Source organism: Lissotriton helveticus, chromosome 3_2 (assembly GCF_964261635.1).
Source record: "Lissotriton helveticus chromosome 3_2, aLisHel1.1, whole genome shotgun sequence".
NCBI lineage: Eukaryota > Metazoa > Chordata > Amphibia > Caudata > Salamandridae > Lissotriton > Lissotriton helveticus.
In genome coordinates, this window is record NC_136062.1 from 400,619,551 (window position 1) to 400,643,850 (window position 24,300).

Consider the following 24,300-nt stretch of genomic DNA (forward strand, 5'->3'; position numbering starts at 1 on the left):
GTCGGTGAAGTGATTGACAGGGTTCAGAGCACTAAGTATTTTGCATATGGCTTCTTCCTGAATATGTGTTAAAGGATGACCAATCTGCGTTGTTTTTTAGGTTAAGCTTTGATGGGCTATGGTAAGGTGCAATTGTCATTGCTGGGGAGGTTTTCGTGTGTGGTCCTGAGTGAACGATTAGATCATTGAGGAGGCCGTTCTTGATATTATCTGTCTTCAGAGTGAAGAAGGCAGAGAATAGTTCACAGTTGGGTAGCGGGCACGCCATTTGTAGTGGACGATGAGGTGCATCCTTAGATTGGGTTTTGATTAGTTCAAAGAGTTTTTTAGGGCGATTTCTTGCTTGGTCTAGTTGGTGGCTGAAGAAGTCTGCTTTAGTTCGCTTGATCTTTCTGAAGTATACGTTTCTCTTTTTCCTTAGACTCTTAAGGTGATTGGAAGATGGAGCTGATCTCCAGGTGTGTTCAGAAGATCTGAGAGCACGTATGTCTTCATTGAGTATTCCATTATACCAAGGCTTAAAGTCTTTTATAGAGGCTCTCTTTAGTTGCAGGGGGGCTACCTAATTTATTAATGTGGTCATGGAATTGAGGTATTGATCGGTAAGATCATGGACTTCGGAAGGGCCTTCGGGGGCAGAAGTAGGTTGTAGCTGGACGATGGTACAATGTAAGGGTTGATTTTTTTCAGGTCTCTTTTCCATACTTTAGGTCTTGTGGACTGAACCGCATTCAATTTCACTATTTCTTTGATAAAGAAGGTAATGATGTGATGGTCTGACCAGTCACAGGGTTGGATCGACTCAAGCTGAATGCGATTGCTTTTGGAGATTATTATATCGAGGATTGAACCTTTATCATGTGTTTCGGTAAGCAGTATTAGGTCCGGTTCTTGTGTGTGAATGAGGTCAGCTATGTCTGCTGCGTGTCTAGGGGCAGATCTACAGTTTAAGAGAATGCATTTGAGACGGGTGTAAAGAGGGGTGACGTAGGTTCCTGAGTGAGGTGGACTCTTCTTAGGTTGTTGTCATTGACGCCTCTAGTGTTGTGTTTAGTGGTCCTGTGTGGGTTGGGGGGGATAGTTGGGATAGCCATTGAGGAGGGAGTGAGAGCGTTCAAGAGAGAGGGTTCATATAAGTGAAGTAGTGAGAGTAGTTCACTCTCTGAAAGCGGATTGGTGCTTCGGATTGGGCGAGTTGAGTTATTACGGGAGGAAGCTGATTTCCAGCTGGGTGTAATGGTTTTGACGTGACTGTAGGGTGCTTCAGAAGCCCTCTAGCTTTGGGGTGTCTTGTAGCTCTAGTACCCCATGGATCTTTCGATATCAGCTCATTAAATGCTTGGAGTTCTTTGATTTGCTGTAATGAGATCATGATCTCATCAAGTCTGGGGTCCGGTGTGGTTATGAGTAGAGCTGTAGGCTGTGGTATGGATGTAGATGTGTGCATTGTGGTCTGGTCGGGTTTGTGGTCTGGAGCAGGTAAGAATAGAGTGAGAGGGGGTAATGCGGGTGTAGATGGTTGAGTTGTGGATGGTTGAGTTGTGGATGTGGATGGTTGAACTGTGGAAGTGGATGGCTGGGATGTGGGTATGGTAAGTGTACTAGAATCAAATGAGTGATCAGGGGGAGGCCTGTCTTCAATGTGGTAATGTGATGTCCTATTATGTTCTAGCAACTGAACTGGAGTTGGTGGGCTGAGATGGGAGATGTATGTGCTAGAAGTGTCAAAGTGTAGCAGAGATGGGGTGGCGGGAGTGTTGGTTATGGAGGGGATGATGTTGACATAGGGGACAGCTGTCCTCGTAAATAGGGGGGGGTACCTTATCTGTTGGGGGTGCGTAAGCTGCCGCACTTGTGCTGGGTAGGAGTATTATGTATCGGTCAGGCGTCGTGGTCTTGACCTGTGTCTCCAGTGTGCATAATGGACAGTGTGATCTAGGAGTATGGTTGGGGGGAGGGCTTGATTAAATGGCATGATTTGTGTTGGAGTGAGGGGTAATCTGGGTGGAAGTGGCGTGTGATTCGGCTGAAAGTAATGGTTGGGATAGTAGTGGGGCGTGGCTGTCAGAGGGTGGAGATGAAGGGATAAGTTGTGTACTGGTGGTGGGGATAGCCTGGGTTGCAATTTGGGGTTTCAACACTTGTGCTTTAATAATGGGGAAGATGTTATCCAGGAGGTCTAAATTATGATCAGAGGATTGCATGAGGATGGTTCTGTTATTGTATATGGTGAGGTTTGCTGTCGCGCTGAAGAGCTGGGAAGGGGCGACATAAATGACTAGGCCATGTGCGGTAAATAATGATGTTCATGGGATGTGAAACAGCTGTATATTATATATTTCTCCCTGTATTTGTAAATATGCATCTAGTCGAGTGCACACAAGTGTATTTTATTTGATGACAGATGAATAGATAGCCTTAAATTCTGCTGATTTTGTACTCGGGTGAATTCTAACTTCTTGGTATGGCCTGGGTAGCATTTTAAGAACGTTCTTACTATGGATGTGGTAAATCTTTGATTCCGGTGTGCTCATAGTAAGACTTTGCCACAGCTCTGATATAACACAAATGTGAAATCCCAAAGCGCCTTACAAAAATGAACACAGGACGGTATGTGTGCTCTACAAAGAATTGAATAATGAGAGCGAGATAACCAGGTGTAGAATTTATAAGTAGAAATCATTTATTGAAATATTTTCATACCGGTCTCAATTAGAGGCATGGAACTTTTGTTTTGATGAGGTATTAATTGATGTGAAGGTACTAAAGTAGATGAGTTAATTCCATCACAAGACTTTCCACTGTTGACGTGATTTTTATTGAAAGTCAAATGAAGCTTCTTTTTCCATGAATTCCTAGACCTGTTTAAGATGCAATAAAGTGCTCTGATGTTAATTAAACCCACAGCGATCAAAGGTGCATCTTTCACTGTGTCCAGCTTAATTTGGACAATCTAAAAGATTGGGAGGAAATGTGTTTGATCAGCGGCACTTTGACATTCGTTGCTAGTGTCTGAGTGTAAGGAACTCTGCTTGGAACCAGGGCCTGGTGCATCAAAGGGTTTTACTCATTCTAGGGGAAAATGTGTTAGTGCGCATGGGCCATAGTCTTAGATTTCTTGTGTTGAAATTGTTTATTAAGAAAATTTCAAATAAATCACAAATGCAGATACATATGCAGAGGAAGAAATGGGACACAGCATAAATGAGGAAACCATTCCAAAAATATAACAAATGAGGTATAAAACAACACATCCTCTAGTATTCATAAGGCGAAATTTGGGGTAAAAAAGAAAAGAAAAGAAAGAGAAGAGAAAGGAAGGAAAAAAGGAAAGAGAAAGAGAAAGGAAGCCCCAGAGTAACAAACTAGTTGTAAACAGAGATGGAAGCAAGAAGAATAATAAGAAGCGGAAAAGAGAAAAGGAAGAGAAAGTAAGCATGTTACAAGGAAGGTGAAATTAAGAAGGAAGAGTAGTCGTAGCAGAAGTAGTAGAGACAGAGTCATTATCCACAGTGGTTTCCAGGAATGGGGACCATACTTGAAGAAAAATGGAAACTTGGTCCTGTAGACTGTAAATTATACGTTCATAAGAAGCTGTTTGTATCATTGCCACCAACCATTCCTCCTGAGAAGGAGGTAAGGAAGACTTCCAGTGACGCAATATACAAATTTTTGCCGTGACTAAAGCAGTATGGAGTAGACGAGTCTGTGGTTTAGTAAACTTGGAAAGGTCACGAAAGTCATGTAAAATTATGTTTGCAGAGGTAAAGGGTAAGGGCAATGACATAAAATGAGCTAAAGTGTTTCGTACAAAAAGCCAAAATGATCTGGTAGGAGGGCATTCACATATAATGTACGTTATGTCACAGCCGGAAGCAGAACATCTCCAACACAAGGAATGCGAAAGTAGCTTAGCATGATGTAATTTGACCGGAGACCAGTGCCATTCATGGAGAATTTTAAAAATACAAAATTTAAGGCGAGCTTCTCGAACACCCTTATGTAATCCTTCCAAAATAAGATCCCATTGAGTATCTGAGCATGTCACCGAGAGGCGTGTTTGCCATTTCAATTGAAGAGCTTTGGAAAGAGGTTGCGAAAATAGAGGGTGCAGAAAAGTCTTATAAAGACCAGAAGTGACACCCTTAAAAGTGCCCCATAAATTCAGGTAAGATAAAATAGGAGAAGCGGACAACAATTCAGGTGGGGAACGTAGATGTTTTGTGATAGCTTGCTGAAGATGAGAATATTTACAGGATTGAGTGGGCGGTAGATGAAATTCCTCACTTAATCGTGAAAAGGATTTAAAATTGTCACCATGGAACAGTTGTTCCAGGGAATGAATACCAGCTTCCTGCCACAGAGGCCAGGATATAGTTCGACCTCGAAATCGAATAGCCGAATTAGACCATATAGGAGCATTAAAGTGAAGCCGCAAATTAGATTTAAGGAGACGGTGACTTCTTTGCCAAGACTTAAACATGGCAGATAAGATAGGATTTTTGGGGTCAAGAGAACTGGAACCCTTACCATATAAAAGGGACAAACCAGGGCCAGAAGCCAATAAATGGCGTTCAAGTGGCACCCATTGAGGGATGTCTTTGGACTTCGGTAAAAAGAAAGAAAGATGGGAAAGATGAAGGGCAAGGGAATAGTGCTCGATAGAGGGAAGACCTAAACCTCCCTGCAATTGGTGGGATTTTAATTTTGCAAAGGCGAGACGCGGTTTAACTATACCCCATATAAACAGTTTAATTTTTGAATCAATGGACCGAAGAGTAGCCAAAGGAATAGACAAAGGGAGCATACCCAGAATATAAAGAAAACGTGGTAAAGGGATAAACCTAGGGCCTTCCATTGATCAAAGTCCCTTTGCATTTGCGCAATCAAGGGAGTTAAATTGTCCGTGACAACGTTATCCAATCCCCTATTGAGAAGTATTCCTAAATACTTAAGCCGATAAGGTTGCCAGTGAAATGGAAAACCAGAGATTGCATCCTTTGTAGTACCTAGGGACATAGGTAAGGCTTCGCTTTTGTCCCAGTTTATCTTATAGCCAGAAAAAGAAGAAAAATCATCAATGACACAGAGGAGAGCAGGGAGAGATCGCGGAAGATAAGTAAGAGTAAGAAGAATATCATCCGCATATAAATACATTTTTGAATGACCAATTGGAAGAGGAACACCCACCACAGCAGCCGATTGACGAATTGCAGCAGCCAGAGGTTCCATAGCCAAAAGGAAAAGAAGAGGGGAGAGTGGACAACCTTGACGGGTACCCCGCCGAATAGGAAATGGAGTAGAGAGAAAACCTCCACAGTTAACTTGGGCAGATGGGCTATCGTAAAGTAGTCGTACTTTGGCTATGAACTGATCACCTAATCCAAATGTTTGCATTATGGTAAAAAGGTATTTCCACTCAATACGGTCAAATGCTTTTTCTGCATCTAAAGAAAGAAGGAGGGCATCATCTGCAAGATTTTTAGCGGACCATAGGGCATGGGAGAGAGTACGTAAATGATTGCGGGAGGAACAACCGGGAACTAAACCTACTTGAGAATTATGGATTAAGGAAGGCAAAACCTTGCGGAGTCGTGATGCTAAAATGCTGGCAAGAAGCTTAGCATCAGAATTTAAAAGAGATATAGGACGATAACTACTACACAATAGAGGGTCCTTGCCAGGTTTTGGCAAGACTGCTATGATGGCTTTGTTAGAGATAGAACCAAGAGAAGACTCCTCCACGGCTTCCTCAAAGGCAGCATGAAGAGTATCAAGCATAGTCTGACCAGTCCATTTAAAAAATTCAGGAGGGAAACCATCATCTCCCGGAGCTTTATGGTACGGTAAGGAAGATTTAGCTGAAGAAATTTCCTCCTTCGTGATAGGTCCCTCAAGTAGAGCCCTGCCATCATCGGAGAGCCGCGGAAGATGAACTTCATCCAGAAATCTAGACATCACTATCTTATCTACCTGAGTGCCTGGGGAGTATAGAGATCTATAAAATGAGGCGAATTCCTCAACTATCTCTTGTGGCCGAGTGAGAATATCACCACCACTTGATCTTATTGCTGGAATCGCCATAGCGGCCTCCCTTTGGCGTAACTGCGCAGCCAATAACCGAACAGCTTTTTCTCCTTGTTCATAATGACGGCCTTTCATTTTTTGTAAGGCATATTCCGCCTTAGAAGTAAAAAGAGAATTGAGAGACATATGCGCCTGTTCCAACAACTTTCGGTTTTGGAGAGATGGTTGCGAAATATATAATTGAGATAGTCGGCGAATATCCTTTTCTAGTTCAGTCTGCTTGGCAGCGTTCTGTTTATTATAAAGAGCAGCGTCCTGCATAAGTTGGCCTCTAATGGTTGCCTTAGCGGCTGCCCAAACCGTTCGTTTAGAGGAAACCGAATCCGCATTATTGAGAAGATAATCACGTAAGTGGGATTGCAAAAGAAGTTTACCTGCTGGCGTTTTATATTTGTTGATATTCAAACGCCACGATTTGCGCCCCGGATTCATAAGACCCAAATCTAGAGACAAAAGGACAGGAGAATGATCAGAAATAGCTGCTTCTAAAATCTTAGAATCAGTAACCAGTCGGACTGAATCTTGCGAAAGAAGAAAGTAATCAAGACGCGAAAACGTACCGTGAGTAGAAGAAAAAAACGTATATTCTTTATCCTGTGGATGACTTAGTCTCCAGTGGTCAACAACACCAGTGTCTGCAAGAATGTCACCGAAAATGGCTCTGTCAGAACCGTTGATAGTGTCAATGCAACCCGTTCTGCCAAGAGCAGGATCCAGTGCTAAATTCCAATCACCACCAATGAGAAATTGAGAAACATTTATTTCCGTAAGAAGACGATTTAATCGAAGAAAAAAATTTTTTTGGGAACCAAGTGGAGCGTATACAGAGCCAAGACAAAGGAAGGAATTGCTAAGTTTCAATTTAACAAAAACATAGCGACCTTCCGGATCCGACCATGTCTTTGAAATTGTGAAAGGAAGTGACATCCGAAAAAGAATGGCAACTCCGCATTTACGAATAGGATTAAGATTGGTGGGATCAGGTTTAGAGACTGAACTATGAATGACTTTACCAACCCAATCTCTGCTGAGCTTACTAGACTCAATATCATCCAAATGAGTCTCCTGCAATAGAGCCACATCCACATGCTTAGAATGTAAATAGGAAAGAACTTTCTTACGTTTTATGTAATGGGTGAGGCCATGAACATTCCAAGAAACCACAGACAACGGATGGATAGGAGGCATGATAATAGGATTGAGTTAACAGTAAGTGAGGAAAAGCAGAGAGAAAAAGGAGAAATGCTACTCGGACGGAAAAAAGAGAAGAAAAGAAGGAAAAAGAAAAGGAAAAATAAGTAAGGAAAGTAGGAGAAAAGAGCAATCCGGACTGTTAACTACGGGTCTGGGTGCACTTAGAGCAACGCCAGGGGGAACCGGACCCCCTTCGAGTAAAGAAGAATGGGGACTTAGAGAATAAATTGTAACATGAAATACATTAAGCATAAGAGAATAAAACATCATCATGAAAATCTGGACCAATTCCTGAACTTCTCCACAGGAGTCTGTAACGAAATGTAATAAGAAGAGTTACCAACACATCAAAACTCCCAGCATCCTAAAGATTACATGAGAAGGACATGAAAAGAGTGAAGAGAAGTAAGAAGGATAAAGCAACGGGGAGATAAGATACAAAAAAAGAAAGTGTGAGAGAGGTAGAGTAATAGACGCAGAAGAAAATATTAGAACCTATTGAAAGAAATATGAGAACCGTCTATATCAAAGTAAGGAAAATAGATAATGTCACATGTAACAACAAGTATAGCATCATAGGAAGGGGAATGCATTGGAAAAGGGAGCACCATAAAAGAGGTAACAGCTTTGAGGAAAGGCTGCAATCAAGTAAATACTCTGAGGAATTCAATCGCCTAATACAAAAACGGAAAAGAGCAAGAAGGTATAAAGCCCAATATGAAACAGAGGACAAGGGTAATCACACCACAAAGAAGAACACACCGTTAGATTAAAACCTAGAGAAGAATAACATGACAAGAAAAAGAAAAAAGAGATAGGAAGAAACAAAGAAAAATGATCAAACACAATTTAAACCAAGAAAACGGCAAAACAAAGACCATCATAGAAAACCGGAGTAATTAATACATGAAACAAATGATGATAGGAGTAGCAATAATTACAACATCATAGCTAGGGGAGTGAACAGGAGGAGAGAAAGATCTTGTGGAATGGGGAACAGTTTTATAGTATATAATAAGCAAAACCTGAAATAATTAAATACCTGTAAACTGGAAATCACATATTGTTAGTAAATATAGAAGAACAATAGGGTACAGAATACTATATAGAACACTAAGGAGAGTGAATATCATTATACCATGCATTAAAATCTGTAACGAGTAGAGAATAACAATAGAGCATGAAGCAACATATAAGAACAACAACACCATGCAGTAAAATCTCAGTGAGCTAAGCGAGCAACAAAAGCATTGTGAACAAGAAACCCTGCTTTAAGCTTATATAATACCAAAAAGTAATAAAGCATTAAAGCATTAAAAGAATCCAGTCAACAGCAAATGGCGTCTTAATAGGTGATCTAGACACATCATGCAGTGTTAGGGAGTGTCAGTGGATCAATCAAGAAGCAGAGCAGTATCAACAATATGAGCGGCCATCAACTCATGGAAAAAGATAATCAGTAGAACACAAAAAGGAATTCAGTCAGCAACAGAGGGATTTTTAAGAGGCGATCTGGATTTGTCTCTCTGCTGTGTGTTAGTAAGAGATGAGACGGAATGTACAGCTGAGTCCCTCTCTTCTTGAGAACGAGGCAAACGGGTGATATCCCTACCACGTTGCCTGAAGTCAGGAGAGGCGTTCAAATGAGATGGTGGCAAGTTTGGAAAGGAAGCCTTGGATGTAGAAGATGATTGAGTTTCCATGTCATTGGACTTGATATCATCCAGGAACTGATGAAGAAGAGCAGGATCATAAAAGTCTTTAGATTCCCCATTCCAGGTAATCCTAAAGCGTGCAGGTTCAAATAAACCATACTTGATATCCAGTTGGCGGAGTCGTGGCCACAGGGAAAGAAATGCCTTCCTCCGTTCATTAGTCTCTTTAGAAAAATCTGCAGCCATATGAATGGTATGACCTTGGAAGATAAAGGAACCATGTGAGCGAGCCATTGATAAAATCTGTCTGGTCTGCTCATGCCGGAGAAAACAGGCAAAAATTGGTCTAGGTCTCGCAGAAGCTCCAGAACGCGGTGGGCCAAGCCTGTGAGCACGCTGGATTTCAAGAGGAGGGGCAAAAGAAAGCCCAGTCAAAGTGGGGAGAGCGTCACATAAAACTTTTTTCACGTCCTGCGTTTCAATATTTTCCGGAAATCCGAAAAAACGTATATTGTCTCTACGGCTACGATCCTCCAAATCAATGATTTTACTGTGGAGAAAGAGTAAATCCTGATCCGAGCCCCTAACAGAGTCCAACCGCCCCTCCATCTCCAACATTTTAGAGTCAATGGCATCAATCCTAGTATGAACAGTAGTAAGTTCAGCCCGAATGGACTTAGTCTCCGCAGCCAGTGACGTCATGGTAAGATCCAAACCTTCCAAGCGACGGTTAACTCCAGAAAGTTCTTGTAGAATGCGTTGCATAGTATCAGACAGAGTCTTGTCACTCTGAAGTGAGGAAGCTTGTGAGGAAGAAGGTGACGCAGATCCGTTACCTTTGTTAGTCGCAGGAGAAAGTTGTTTTACTACCTCAGTAAAAAGTGGCTGTTTAGGACCGCGACCTCCATTCTTATTATTGGACATGGTATGGCGTCGTTGAGAAAATGACCTACAATAGCGAATTGACGTAATAGTAGAACAGAAGGCAATGAGGGAACCACCCATGTAATAAATGACAGACCAGGGATACCTCAAATAACAAGGAGGCAGTAAAATGTGTGTAATCAGTAAATAATCAATATGAACAACATAAAATGAACATGTAAGCAGCGTAGGTGAGAATAGCAATGTATAAGCAATGTAACAGTGATAAAGCAGTTGAACACATTGAGAAAGGGCACACTGAAATTGAAGACAAGGCGCTTCTCAAATAAGAAAGTATCCGAGGAGAGTGCAGAAATATTATTCACTCAGAAATACCTCATAAAAGAACATGAGCCTGAAGCAATGGTACAGGAAGCAATGACTATGAATAAAAGCCTGAAAGTTCATGAGAGGATAATGAAAGAGCAGGCTAACATTTGAAAAATGGGAACATGACTGAGGATACTGCTAATGAAATTTAAAACCATATGAGCATAACAATATACCGTATGTTCATGTCAGCAACACACTAAGGAACATATAGTGCAGGGAAGAATCCAAAATTGTATTATAGGCAGACCAGAAAAACCAGTATATCATACTGCAAATGCCTTCCAAGTGGTGAAAGTCGTCGTGTGAATAGACTGTGTAAGGAAGTCTATTGTCAAACTGCAAAGAAATCCACTGGAAAGTAAGGTGAAAGGAAGGCGCCGTGTATTAGGAAGCATCCAATGTTAAGCGTAGTGTGTGCTCCGTAGAGAGGTTGAGGGGCGCGGCCTCGTCTTCTGAGGAGGCGCGGCCTAGATGATAAAGCCCGGCCCCAAAGTTGGAGGAGGCGCGGCTTACCCTGAGGAGAAGCGCGGCTTCATTAACGCGCAGGTCACGGAGCGCGCTCTGGAACCTGCAGGCTTCACGTCGTCTTCGCGGAAAAGAGGGAGAGCACCGTCTCTGGAGGCCGAAAAGTCACCGCTGGGTTCAGCAAAGACTGCGCTTGCAAGGGAACCCGAAAACCAGGATCCAGGCAGCCAGGTGAGAACAGGAGGCTCGGCAGGGGTCCGTCCCTCGGCGGAGCCTCTCAGTCAGGCGACCATCTTCCTGCGTGGCCAGACCACGCCCCCCCATAGTCTTAGATTTCAAAGATTAAAATCGTGACAGTGTGTCTGAGTAGGTAATACCTGTGTTCTTCGAATCAGTAAAGAAGTGGGGTGTGCATTTTTGTGATTCTTATTCTTTTGTATAACTGGAATATTTTGATGGTATGTGTTAATGTGCTCACCTTGTGATACACAAGAAAACGGAATTTAAAACAATAAAGATGATCTTCTTAGAGAGGTACAGTTAACTGGTCCATGCAGCTGCTAGTAATTGAATGTATGACTTACTTATTTGGTATGACTCCACAAACTCAGTCTGATCAAATTACTTTTGGGTGGATGGAGTAAAATGAATGACTCCAATAATTAAGTAGCCTTTACATGTATAAACTAATTTGCCTTTCGCTTCTTACCCTTGGTATTGCATTTGTCATCCTTTCGTATGATCAATTTTTGGGGCACCTAATTGACGACTGTGTTGCTTCCAGCATTACTTTTCTTTGTTTCAATTAAAACTTTTTTTTGGTTACCTGGTGGAGGGGTTGTTGCTATCATCAAACCTTCAGCGGTGACAATATGGTTGTTTTGCAATTGTATATTTGGTATTAATGTAAAAAAAATATTTCAAAGTTTTGTCGACCTATTATTTTTTTATGAACCAATGAGGTTTGGAAAACAGGTGGATTTTGCCCTGACTATTGTTTTCTGTCTCTTTCTAGACGATGTCAAGGTTTCATTGAACGATTTTATCATCAAAGTGACGGCCGTGACCCTTAAAGTAAGTGAATTTCCAACTGCGAACGAAGGAATGGACTGGTTTAAGGTTTCGTTTCTGGAGGAATTTAGGTGTGCTAACTTGTTCATGATTGTTACTACACTGGACGCTCCCTTGCTAAGGCTTGTTTGAGCAGTGCAAAAAAAAGCAGTTATTCTCATTTTATTTTTCTTTAGACTCCAGCCAGGTTTGGCGGGGCAGGACTCTGTTTCCGGCATCAGAGGTAGCAGTAGTGGTTTGCCCACTCCTAAGTGCGCAATGACGATTTGACTGACTCTCTAGGGCCAGCCAAACTGTCATGTGCACTTTGCATGTTCTCCATTGGGCTGTGTTGCACAGCTCCGTGGAGAACACGCTCAGCCTCCCCAGCCACTGCATGAGCGTCCAAACAGGACACACGAGCGTCCAAACAGGACGCTCAACCCAATCACGATGCTGCTCCTGTAGCATAGAGATTGGCTGGAAGATTAACACCATCGGTGCTCATGACGAACTCGTCATGAGGCACGGTGCCGCTGTGCTCATGACGCGCTGAGCTCGATAACTCTCCTGCTGTGCTGAGCGTTCCACGCAAACAGGTGTGCTCAGGATGAGTTCAACTCGTCATGAGCACAGCGCCTCCGTGCAGCGTGATGAGACGAGCTCGTCACAAGCGCTGCGCGCGCCCTCTCTTCCCCCAGCACCGCGGGGGAATTAGCCCCGCGGCGAAGGGGTTAAGGATGAGGAGAGGTGTGCTGCGGCGTTGAAAAAGGTAATTTTTTTTCTTTAACCTCCACCCCCCGCCTCAGCACCCCTGTTCATAGGCCATCGCCACTGCACTCGCCTCAGTCGTTTCCCACAGCCGCAATTATTTGGATACAGAAAAATTTGTTTGGTTCACTTGTGAAGTCTCTCAGTACTTTTGCTCTGCTTTGATGTCTGTGATCCTAGTAAATCCCCCAACCGGCCTGCCCTGATGTTTGTTATTAGGTCTCGCCAAGCGTTGCAGTGCGCATGCGCTGCTTGCTCTACGAGGGCTATTGTGATCGAGGAGATTTTAGAAGGGGGCCCATTACTTTAATTGGCTGGCGTCATCATTTATAGAAATCGGTGGCCTCCGATTGGAAATAAGGCTTGTTTGTTACCGCCCTGTCTCCTTTTAGGATGGCCCATCCGGACTCGATGGTTTGCTTTATGGCTGTCATGAAGCTATTTGTTATCTGTAGGAGACGTGGACTCAGTAATTGTTTCTGAAGTTGCTTACACGCACCACGCCCATGGCGCGCCTTCACTTTCCTAGCAGACTGTCCCTTTTTTTCAACGCGCTTTCACCTAAAGTAACAGCGCTATGCAAGGTGCTGCTTGTTATTACTCTGTAAAAGATTACCATATAATTTAGTATGGTTTGCCTGGCTTTAATTACCAGGATGGCTAATAAAATTAAGATGTATTTTATACAGGGGCTTTAAACATGACTTGCCTTGAGCTCCCAGATGAGCTCCCAGAATCTTAAGATGACACTGATATTTTCTCCCTCCTTTCCTTCTGTCTTTCTCTCCTCGCTCTCTTGTTCTTCTTCCTCACACCTCCCGAAAAAACCCCACACCGCCTGTCCTCTTTCCCTCATCACGCTGTACGCCGTTGCAGGCCAGATAAACATGGCGGCCGGCTGCGCCTTCCCGTTCATGTCGCTGTAGCCGGCCCTGGATGACTCTCGCCGAGCCTGGTGTGTGTAGGTGTATACGGGAAGTCGCAGAAAAAAAGGACTTTCACACAAAGTACTTGTTTGATGTGAAGGTCTCCTCGAAACGCACCTATTGTATCATGGTCTAAGAATATTTTCTGTGCCGCTGCCAGCCTGAAATAGATGCTGCAACAGCACAATGCAGTGACGCCAACAAACCCTGTTTCCCGCTGTGGAGGTTCTTGCTAAAACACGGTGTGAGGTCTGCATAACTGGGAACGGAACCCAGGGAAAGAGGCTTTGACCAAGCCAGAAGGTTTGGATTTTTCAAAGTGCATGCAACTTCAGTACTTGCACAGACAATCCATGCATTCTACTTCAACCTATGTGTAGTTGTACACAGAGTCACGAGACCTATACATATATATATACATATATATACATATATATATATATATATATATATGTATATATATATATATATATATATATATACACACACACACATATACGGATATATTGCATTGATCGTCAAAAGACAAAAAGCTGCGCACTCAGGCTCATCGTGATTTTTAGAATTTTAATTCATGCTTCTCCGAGTCAATTCATTAGTGATATATATATTCATATATTTAACACAACAAAACTCAGAGCATGGGGAGCCTCTGACCCTACAGGGTGGCTTTGGGGATAAGAACAGGCATGTTCCAAAGCCCAGTTCATGGAACAGCCGTACATTTATTTCTAAGTATAAAAAGAAGCTTACTTGCAGTTCTTTTCCTTACGCCTTTCGACTCCACAATGAGCCTTGCTCACAAGTGAGGTAGCTTATATGTAAAGTGACTCCGGGCTCAATTAAAACCAGCCTACCGCGTGACTTCCAAGGTATCAAAACATACACATTACGGAATGCACTTAAATTGTTCAATGTACATCTATAACTGCAGCTTGTTTTCCAAATAAAACATAATTTTGTCCCAAAAACTGAAGTGAGAGATGTCATAAATAGTGTCATAGAACATGTCATGAGTGAAGTCATAAGCAGTGCATGTCGGGAGCGCAACTCATATTAGTGCTGCTAACTTCAGCTGCTGAATTTCTGTGTTTTTTTAGTTTAAAGTGAATGCCTTTACTAGCCTTTATTAGCTGGGTGGCATTATTAAGGGAAGTGAAATTAAACTGAAGGTTTTGTTACTGGGCAGGTCAAGGTGAATATGCTAACTAAAATGGGAAGCATTGAGTTTGTGGTGAGATTAAGGTGGCGTGCTGAGACTACAATGGTTGGATATTTGTGACGAATGACTTGTGGGTTGTTGACCAGTATGTTTTTCAAGAGTTAATGCTTGCTGACCAGGGTTTGCCTCATTTGTTATGTTATGTGTACTTGGATGGTCACTTTGAGTTAGTTGTCGATTACTATTCCAGGGTTCTTTTTATGGGTTGCTAGGAGGGGTGTGGGCCACCTGATGGGATCCCAGAGCGAGGTGTCTTTACCGACGATTACTACTTCCATCTTGTCTGTGTTGAGCTTGAGACAGTTAGTTTTCATTTATATGGCAAATCGGTCATGCAGGTGGAGTATTTGGTCCATACGTTTGGCTTCTTGGAGGAAAGGGAGAGAATGAGCTGGCTTCACATCCCTTCATTTAACAATATATCCTGTCCGTGTCCTGTGGATATCTCGCAATTTATCCTACAGATTTATTTCGCTTCTTTACGCTTGGAGTCCTGTGTAGTTCCTGAAGTTATCCAGCAGCCCATTGGCTTCTGTATCTTTTTAAGGTGAGGCATGCTCATTTCAAACACAAATTCCCCCCGCCCTTCAGTGTGATTTTGGCGTGTTACTGGTTTTATGTCAGGATGGAACTTCAGAAGGTTAGAACTGATTAAATTAGGAGCAGTGCTGCACAAGATGACTGCTTTAGGAATTTCTCACCATGCATGGTTCATACTGTATCACTAGCCATCCTCCCTCATACGGAGATGTATGTGGAAAAGGTTGGGTTTACTGTGGAAGTGTATGCTAATGAGAGCTTCTGGAATGAGGTCTGTACAAGAGTGCAACTTGGATTTATTTGTGCCTTGTGTTGGCGTGGGTGTTGGGAGTGGGTGTAGAGAGATGGTTGATGTGTGTGGGGGTTATTGTGTGTTACTGCACATACAGCCGACAGATCGAATATCAGAAATCAAAGGGTTTGGGGCGATAAATAATAACCAAATGTACATAGATAGGGTAAGGCTAGTTTGCATGACCCAGAAATGGTTTAAAAATTCCTAGCCTCCTCTAGATCTTGCATGTGCTGCAAAACACCCTGCTTGGGGTTGGAAATACATTTTTTTTAAATGAGTTTGAGATATGCCTACTCTTATAGGAAGTGGGACGCCACAGTTCTAACTCTCCATTGTAAGAGGTTACTCTATAGCTTCTCCCCTATTCCTTGTGATTGGCTGGGTCTTTACCCTAATGGAAGAACCTACCCTGAGACACGATAGAATGGTCGCTAATGATAGTGTATCCACAATACTAGTGTGGGGTGGTACTCCTCCCAAGAGGTTGAAGCTAGTAATGCAGACTAAGAGACCTGGCACCTACATGATCTGTTTTGAGACGGAAAGACAGAATAAGTGGCATTGACCTGCTGCAGAAATTTGCACAACAGGACTCAATAGGAATATAAACAAGTAATATCTACGGGTTTTTGACATGAACATGTCTGATCAGCCGTAGACTGATTTTAAAACAATTAAGTCAGTATTCTCTGAGTTAATTCCAGCTCTATCAATAGAGGTCATTAATAGACATAGAAACGTGTCATCCTACTTGAAGTCGACAACCTGGTGCTCAATAATCATCTGCAACCAATCCTCTCTTAACCACTCTCTAATCAATATACCATTCTAACACATAACAATCGCCTAGAAAACCCAAACGCCCTAAACTTCCAACCAGCAGATGCTATTTCATAAACGAAAGAACGGAAAATATCAGGAGGTCAATCAAAAATGCATAAACTGTCCAAAAAACAAAATGTTACATTGGGGAGCAATCACAAAGTCCATATGGAAATGATACAACGTGACCATCAATTGATTCCCATCAGATACCCATCCTGTACCGCCCTTCATCATTTGGGATCCTTCAACCAAGGTTAGTGAGATGTAACCACAAACAGACTGAGTGATAAGTCACCCAATTGAACAAACAGGATCTACAAGTAGGGAATTATTGTGAATGCATCAGGAGGGTAAATGACTAGCAGTGCAACAGAAAATAAATCAAATAGTAGTGCTTGAAAAAGTGAGTGATATAAAAATGGGTTATGAAAGTGGAAAAATATGATTTAATGGTATCCTATCCATACCCAATGTTAAAAAACAGTGCAAGGTAGTTTTATACAAATAGCTACCCAGATGGAAAAGAGGTCAACATGTTTCTGCGGAAAAGTGGAGTCTCGAGATCTCCGCCTGCTTCATCAGGACCTATATTTACTGCTACTGCTTAAATAGTTGAAAAAAATAATAAGAAAAAAGGTGTCACCTGAAGTTCGCCATTTCAGAAGATCCAGATCATCACAGTGGCAAAACAGGGCCAAAAATATAAGATACAATGAAACACATTAGCACTTGCGACAGTTTGCAACCCACATTGTTTATGTGTAAAATTATAAATAGCCAATAATTTTATTAGTCACTAGGTCTCAAAATAGTAGACATATCAGATTGAGTGCCATTATTGTAGCAAAAAAGTTGAATTTTGAAAAACACAATGGCTTCACTCACCCAAATTATGGGGAATGCATACCCCACCTCACCTGGCTACAGCGCAGGTATAGACGGAGCACCGCTCTGGGGAGAGGGAGGGAAAGAGGAAACAGATTGAGGAAAGATATAAAGCTGTTATCAATGCATCAATTTCTTTTAGAGGAAGCTGATCGTACATTCAGGGGTAGTGAGTTGAAATCTCATTATCCATTGGCTACGACAGTAGTCTAATCAACTCCTCTCCATTTAAACATGGCTTTATAGAAGTTGGCCGAGTATATCCCTAGGGTTCTCTTTCCCAATGAAAACTATTTTCAAAGGAAACACTCCCATGACTCCCTGCCCGCTTTTCTAAACCAAATCCATAACAACCGCACCACACTCCTAAACATCTTCTGATCTATTCAGACATACTCAGAAACAAGCATTTGATTATGAACATTTGCTACTACAACACACACAAACTCTACCAGGATCTACCAGATCCTTGGATCTCACCAAACATTTGAAACTCCAGAAAACCTGTATCATAGCGGCTGGACCATATGACACCCTAGACTGTGTTAAATACTCCAAACATTACCTTGACACTTCAGCATCACCCACAATTATTTGAGCACACCCACCACACTCCCCTATCATTGACCGTCCTTGTGAGCCAATAGCTTAACCTGCATTCCTTTGTTTGAAATCACACCAAGTGACGCCCTACTACTCTACTCTCTGCTCCACCTCCTTCCTCCTGTCCTAGTCTCCCAACCCTATTCATCTATATTCTGACCCTTTGTTGTACCATCTCCCACTGAGCTCCTTCCAGCCATAAAGGCGGCCAATCCTTCTAATGTTCCTTTAAGCTGTTTCACCCTTCAGACCAATCAATCTCTTGCTCTCGCTTGGGTGTTCTCCATTGTCCGGCCTCTCTATTGAACTGTTCCCTCGCTAATTGCTCTTATCTGCAGGACCCATAGTGGTCTACGTCTTCTGAAGAAAAAAAGCAACCCTGTGCCAACCCTTCTGTTCCCTCTTTCTGCCATGGAGTATCTGTACTCCCCATCTTTTTCAAGGTACTGAAATAATGTATATTCATCTGCCTCGCATTAACCTCCAACAATTTCCATTAATTTTCTGAACCGGCCAAACAATGGAATCAGCACTTTCGCATCTATCCAGCATCATCAGCACCATCAGCACCAAATTGTCTACGTACACAGGTAGTGATTGGCATAGTATCGAACTACACACCTACCCAATCAATCAATCAATCATGCCATTTGTATAGCGCACTACTCAACCGGGAGGGTCTCAAGGCGCTTGGGGGGAGGGGTATGCTACTGCTCGAACAGCCAGGTCTTGAGTTGTTTCCCGAAGGCGAGATGGTCCTGGGTCAGCCGAAGGTGGATGGGGAGGGAGTTCCAAGTCTTGGCAGCCAGGTAAGAGAAGGATCTTCCTCCGGCGGTGGCTCTTCGGATGCGTGGTACGGCTGCGAGGGCGAGGCTGGTGGACCGTAGCTGGCGGGTGGGCGTGTAGAAGGTCAGGCGGTCGTTGAGGTACTTGGGGCCCAGGTCGTGGAGAGACTTGTGTGCGTGGGTGAGGAGCCGGAACGTGATCCTCTTGTCAACGGGGAGCCAGTGCAGGTTCCTCAGGTGGCTGGAGATGTGGCTGCGTCGGGGGACATCCAGGATGAGTCGGGCGGAGGCGTTCTGGATGCGCTGGAGTCTTTTCTGTAGCTTGGCTTTGGTTCCGGAGTAGAGGGCGTTTCCGTAGTCCAGTCGGCTGGTGACGAGTGCCTGGGTGACAGTCTTCCTGGTCTCGGTCGGGATCCAGCGGAAGATCTTGCGAAGCATACGCAGGGTGTTGAAGCACGATGAGGAGACGGCGTTGACTTGTCTAGTCATCGAGAGGGAGGGGTCCAGGATGAAGCCCAGCGTGGTCGGTTGGCTTGGGTGCGGTGCCCAGGGCTGGGGGCCACCAGGAGTCGTCCCAGGCGGAGGGCGAAGATCCCAGGATGAGGACTTCCGTCTTGTCCGAAGTCTCTGATGTACCCACTTTAAGCTTCCTTCGGTGCCAAGGTCATGCTCTGCTCCATTCTGGTTCTGATCAAAATGTTATTTTTGCAGCTAAATAATAAATCCCATATTTCTCTCCGGTGAAGGGGAGAATCCTTCCAGAAGTCCTGTTTGTAGAGGATGGTTTCCCATACCCCAGGTACATCAGGATCTTAGCATGAGCAATTGGAGAATGTTGTTGAAGCCTTGGTGGACGCTTCAAAAGGACCCTGAGTGGTGCTAATACATGTGAATACTCTGTTGATGAAGCTGAAAGTTCTACCTTGTGTCTACTATGTCTGAGTGTAACTGCATATGATAGGAGGATCGCCGCGGCCGAAGTGTCTTAAGGGACAAGGCGGTGCTCGTATATATGTCATGCCCTTTGGGAATGTATCAGTACATCATAGCATGACCTGTTGTATGGAAAATGTGTAATATTGACCTTTGCCTACAGGCCAATGCAGGTTGCACATACTATGTCCAAGCTTTGTAAGGTGGAACGTTGTCCAATATGTCACTGCCGACGTAATACTCGTCCACTGGGTGATGTAATTATTCTTCTACCTGGAGAACTGCAAAAAAAACTCACGTTTCTCATACACAAAATAAACGTCTTGAAAACAGTTAAGCCCTGAAATTTAAATTTTTAATGATCAACAGAATCTTTAAATAAGGACCTGTAATGTTATCTCTTACTCTAAGACTTTACGTTTCCACATTTTTAAAAAACCTAGTTAATTTATAGACTAAATATTCTATCTTATTGTGGAAGCATATTGCTTTTCTGCTTAAATTCTCTGGCTCCAGTACAATCAGATTTGTCTTCCACATTCCTTCCTTCTCCAGCTTGTGAAGCTTAGGGAACCCTTTATTATTTGGCTTTTTGGTGGACCCTTGATTTATACTTGGAGTGGATTAAAGACTTTGACCCAATAGATAGGTTTTTTGTGACCTTTAGAGTTACTAAACTTGGTAAACAGGCTTAGAAATCGATAGACCGGTCAGTGGTTCCCTGTATTTCAAATATTTCCTGTGATGACCTCCCTCCCCTGAAGGCGTTCATTGCACATGTACTTAAATCCAAGTTGGTGTTGGCGCTTCTGCAATACGCCCTCTGAGCGTAAACTGCACAGCTAGTTGCTAGCACTACACATTCAACATTTGCTTACTGTTAAACACGTGGCCAAGCCCTCCTCAAGATCTACTTGTCTAGGCTGAGAACTCTCCTCCCAAATTTTAGATTAGTAGTCTATTTATTTCCCACTAGGCAGGACCGCTGGGGACCGGATGTACCAGTAAAACATTACTGCCTGTAGTAGGGCTTACATTGGTTGTTCTTTAACCCCTCCCTCCCTTTTTGCATATGACCCACTTGCCATCCCCTCTCTCTATGGATCTTGGGTGGATTCAGTGCCGCCTTTGACACGGTCTTGCATGCAATTCTGCTCCGCCACCTGGAGGAGATAGGGATTTCAGACCTGGCCCTTGAATGGTTCAGATCTTTCCTGACCGGAAGATCCTTTCGTGTCTCCACTCCTCCATTTTTGTCCCAGGCGCATCCAATTGAGCAAGGTCTCCCTCAGGGCTCGGAATTGAGCCTCACATTGTTTATTCTTTATGTTCAGCCACTAGCTGCTGTCGCCAGACAATGGGACCTTACTATGGTCTCATATGCGGACAAAATGCAGCTGGTGGTCGCTTTAACGGATGGCTCAAGCCTGAATGTCTCCAAGTTTAAAAATGGCCTTACGGCCGTGGCAGAGTGGATGACATCTAATTGCTTGCTACTTAACGCAAACAAAACAGAAGTTTTATTAGTCGCTAAGAACACTGACTTATGGGGTGACCATTGGTGGCCTAATGCCTTGGGTAAGACCCCCGAACATAAGAATGAAGTCAAGAACTTGGAGTGTGGATGGACGCCTCTCTTAGTTTCTGCTTCCACACTAAAAAAGTTGCTGCCACGTGTTTTGGCATTCTATGAGGGATTAAACCTATCCTAAAATTCTTTGATGCATCTACCAGACAGCTGATAATCCAGTCTACTATTCTCTCTCGTCTAGATCCCTGCTTCTGGGGGCCAATCAAGCTGAGATCACCCGGATGCAGCGTATCCAGAACGGAGCCAGAGCCTTAGTTGGCCTTCCCCGGTTCTGCTCCACCGCCGATACCATCCGGTGGCTTCACTGGCTCCCTGTGGCACAGAGGATTCGATTTAAGACGCTTTGCCTGTATTTTAAAATTCTGAAACTGGCTACGCCTAAAATGCTTGACAACTTGCTGATCCCGTATGTCCCTTCCCGTACATTACGTTCCACGGGGCAGCATTTAGTTACGGTGCCTCGGATAAAACGCTGCAGAGCGGGAGGTCGCTCCTTCGGCTACCTGGCAGCAAAACTGTGGAACTCACTACCGGCTCACATACGAGAACTGGACGACCTATTGACCTTCAGGAAGACAGTTAAAACTCACCTCTTTCCCTTAAAAAATAAGTTCTTGCTGGGATCTGTCTTACTGGGCTCCACCGTAGTATGCTGCTCTCCTATCTGCTGTTAAGCGCCGGGATGCCCATTTGCTGGGGCAGCTGAGCGCTATATAAGTAGTTATAACATAACATAACATTAAGACAAGGACCCGTGCAAGGAAGGTACATTGAGGGATCTGCATTGCGTGCTCTTAAGAAATCTAAGGCAATAGACATGCTGTGAAAGGGTTTTTCGGTTGCTTCACTATTGAGGGAGCAAAGGACTTCAAAAGTCACTGTGGATGTAACTGGTACCTCTTGCTCCATTCTACTTTAAGCAGAGTAGTTCTGCCTCCCTCGATTCCTTGATAATTTTTAGAATTTTCGAAGTACTAAGTAGCTCTCTTTACCAGGGATATTTCTTAGTTGTCACATTTTTAATTCTCTTGAAGTTTCTGCGCATGTAATTGTTTTTTGCTGAGTTTAGTCGAGGATGATCTGTGCTCTGGAGCCTTTTAGTGCAGAGTAAGTTAAGTATGCCTCCCCCAGGGATCCCTAGTTCTACTGACATTGATTCTCTTACCATGGAGGGAGACAATCTCTTCTTTCCACCTTTATGTTAATTTATAAAACCCTAATCTGTAGGCTTCCTCAGTTCACTGGTCCTGTTGTCCGGTTCGCTGGGTCCGTCTGCCCTCCATACTGGAACTGTTCTTGCCTTACTGCCTAGTGCCAAGCTGCAAAACTAGGGGCCAGAACCCAGGTGCCAAAGTCTATTTTTAGAATCAAAACAAAGCAAGCCCTTTCGAAAACTCTGATCTGGTGCTGTGAGCTGGACTGAAATATGCCTTGTTCATGGTTCAGTTGTGTATATAATTGGTTTTCTGACTGCTCGCTCACCCATAAGGGCACTGCCTGCTGCGCCCGCTCCTTGTGTAATGAAAACTTAAGTCAAACTAGCACACATATCCCATGCACAACGGGTGCATAGTTACAACAGTGATCATTTTTATAAAGCACATCAAAGATGACATTGATTCCTAGTGCATAAACTGAAATGGCATTATAATCCTTGGAAACCTTAGAAAGATGGCAGACCAAGACAACCCTTCTTGGGTTGATTCCAAACTGCAGGTTACATACAAGTCTTAGGTGGGTTGGTACCCACACATTTATTAGACTGAGCTACATTCTGTATGCGAAGTGCTGTGAAGGCAAAGTCATCGAACACTGAGCATTGACTGAGCAGGTACCATACTAACACCCATTCGAGGATGATTCTTTTTAAAAGCTAATGTGAGGACACGACAGGCCTTACACCTTATATATTGTGTTTCCTGTACAAAAGTGACTCTTTTTCTTTCCTGGTCCCCGTAACCTGTGTAATACCCTTCTTGTTTACAGGCATCACACATCAGAACTCAATATTTCAGTTTTCTTTAACCATCCAAAATTGGCCAATAGATACATTGTAGTAATTGTGCACTTGTTAACTTCCCTTAACAATATGTACGTGTTTAGTAGGATGGAGGGAAATAGACCAGAGCATCAGAGCTCTGTCTTTTTGGGGAATATAAAAGTACGGGCGGAACGTTTGAATTAATCTCAGCCGTTAGTAATTACTCGGGGCATCCACTCCATCATTGATTTAGCTCACCATGCCGCCTCAGACTGTACTCGGGCATATGCAGTTCAGCTGTGATCCTGTACCAGTCCAGCCTGAGATGCCAAGCCAGGTCCGTTCTGTACCAGATCAAAAAAAACTCCGACTAGTAAAGGCCTATTCGTACCCCTTCAGTCGGGTGCCGCTTGATTCCACTGGCACTGTGAGCACAGGGCCCACATCCGGGCATATCCATCCCACTAAAGGCGCCTCACTGATGAATTAAAAAATGATGAGTGGATTGTGAATTAATCTGTCATTGGTAAATATTTGTGGCACATCCCAGTCCATCATTCTTTTTGTCCACCAACCCACTTCTGGCATGACCCAGCCATATACAAATCACCTTTGGTCCAGCTCGAACTGCCAGACCAGGACCACTCTGAACCGGAACACAAAAAACCAAGAATAGTTTCGGCCTATTTGGGCCTCCGCATTAGAGTGCAGCTTGGTACTGCCCTGTTGAAGCATGTCAATAATGAGCTTGGTTTGGTGTTATTGTAAATGTTACTTATACTCTTAACAAGCATTTGCAATGCAATAGGTCTCGCATTTACGCAGGTTTTAGCTATTGGCATTGTAAATTACAATGACTTTTATTTATGTTTTTGTTTTTAAAATGTAAATAAAAGGCATTGTCATTTACAATGCCAATAGCTTAAAATTGCGTAAATGCGAGACCTATTGCATTGCAAATGCTTAGTTTGTATTTGGCTTGAGCTCGAAGCCTTGACGTTCCATTGCACTGGAACTGGTGAATTATCTGGAGTGACATGCAGAAAAGGCAGATTTCCAACAGTATTATCTAAATCAAATCTTTATCATTCCAAGGTTGATAAAAAGGGGTCTTCCTTGGGATTCAGAACTCACTACTGACAAACGGCACAAAGAATGTGCAGTTGGCCCATTAACTCATACAACATGACTTTCTCAGTGCAACACTAGGATTTGTAAACAATTTAAACAATATC

The 24,300-nt window shown here is 43.2% G+C and overlaps 1 protein-coding gene across 2 annotated transcripts in view; it reads left to right on the plus strand.

The window, feature by feature from the left end:
• PDHX (pyruvate dehydrogenase complex component X) overlaps positions 1–24,300 on the plus strand; it is a 752,141-nt gene that overhangs the window by 641,735 nt on the left and 86,106 nt on the right. For both annotated transcript variants that reach the window (XM_078684319.1, XM_078684320.1), the window contains exon 9: positions 11,674–11,732. In XM_078684319.1, coding sequence (XP_078540445.1) covers positions 11,674–11,732 — 59 coding nt within the window. The remainder of the gene's footprint in view (positions 1–11,673; positions 11,733–24,300) is intronic.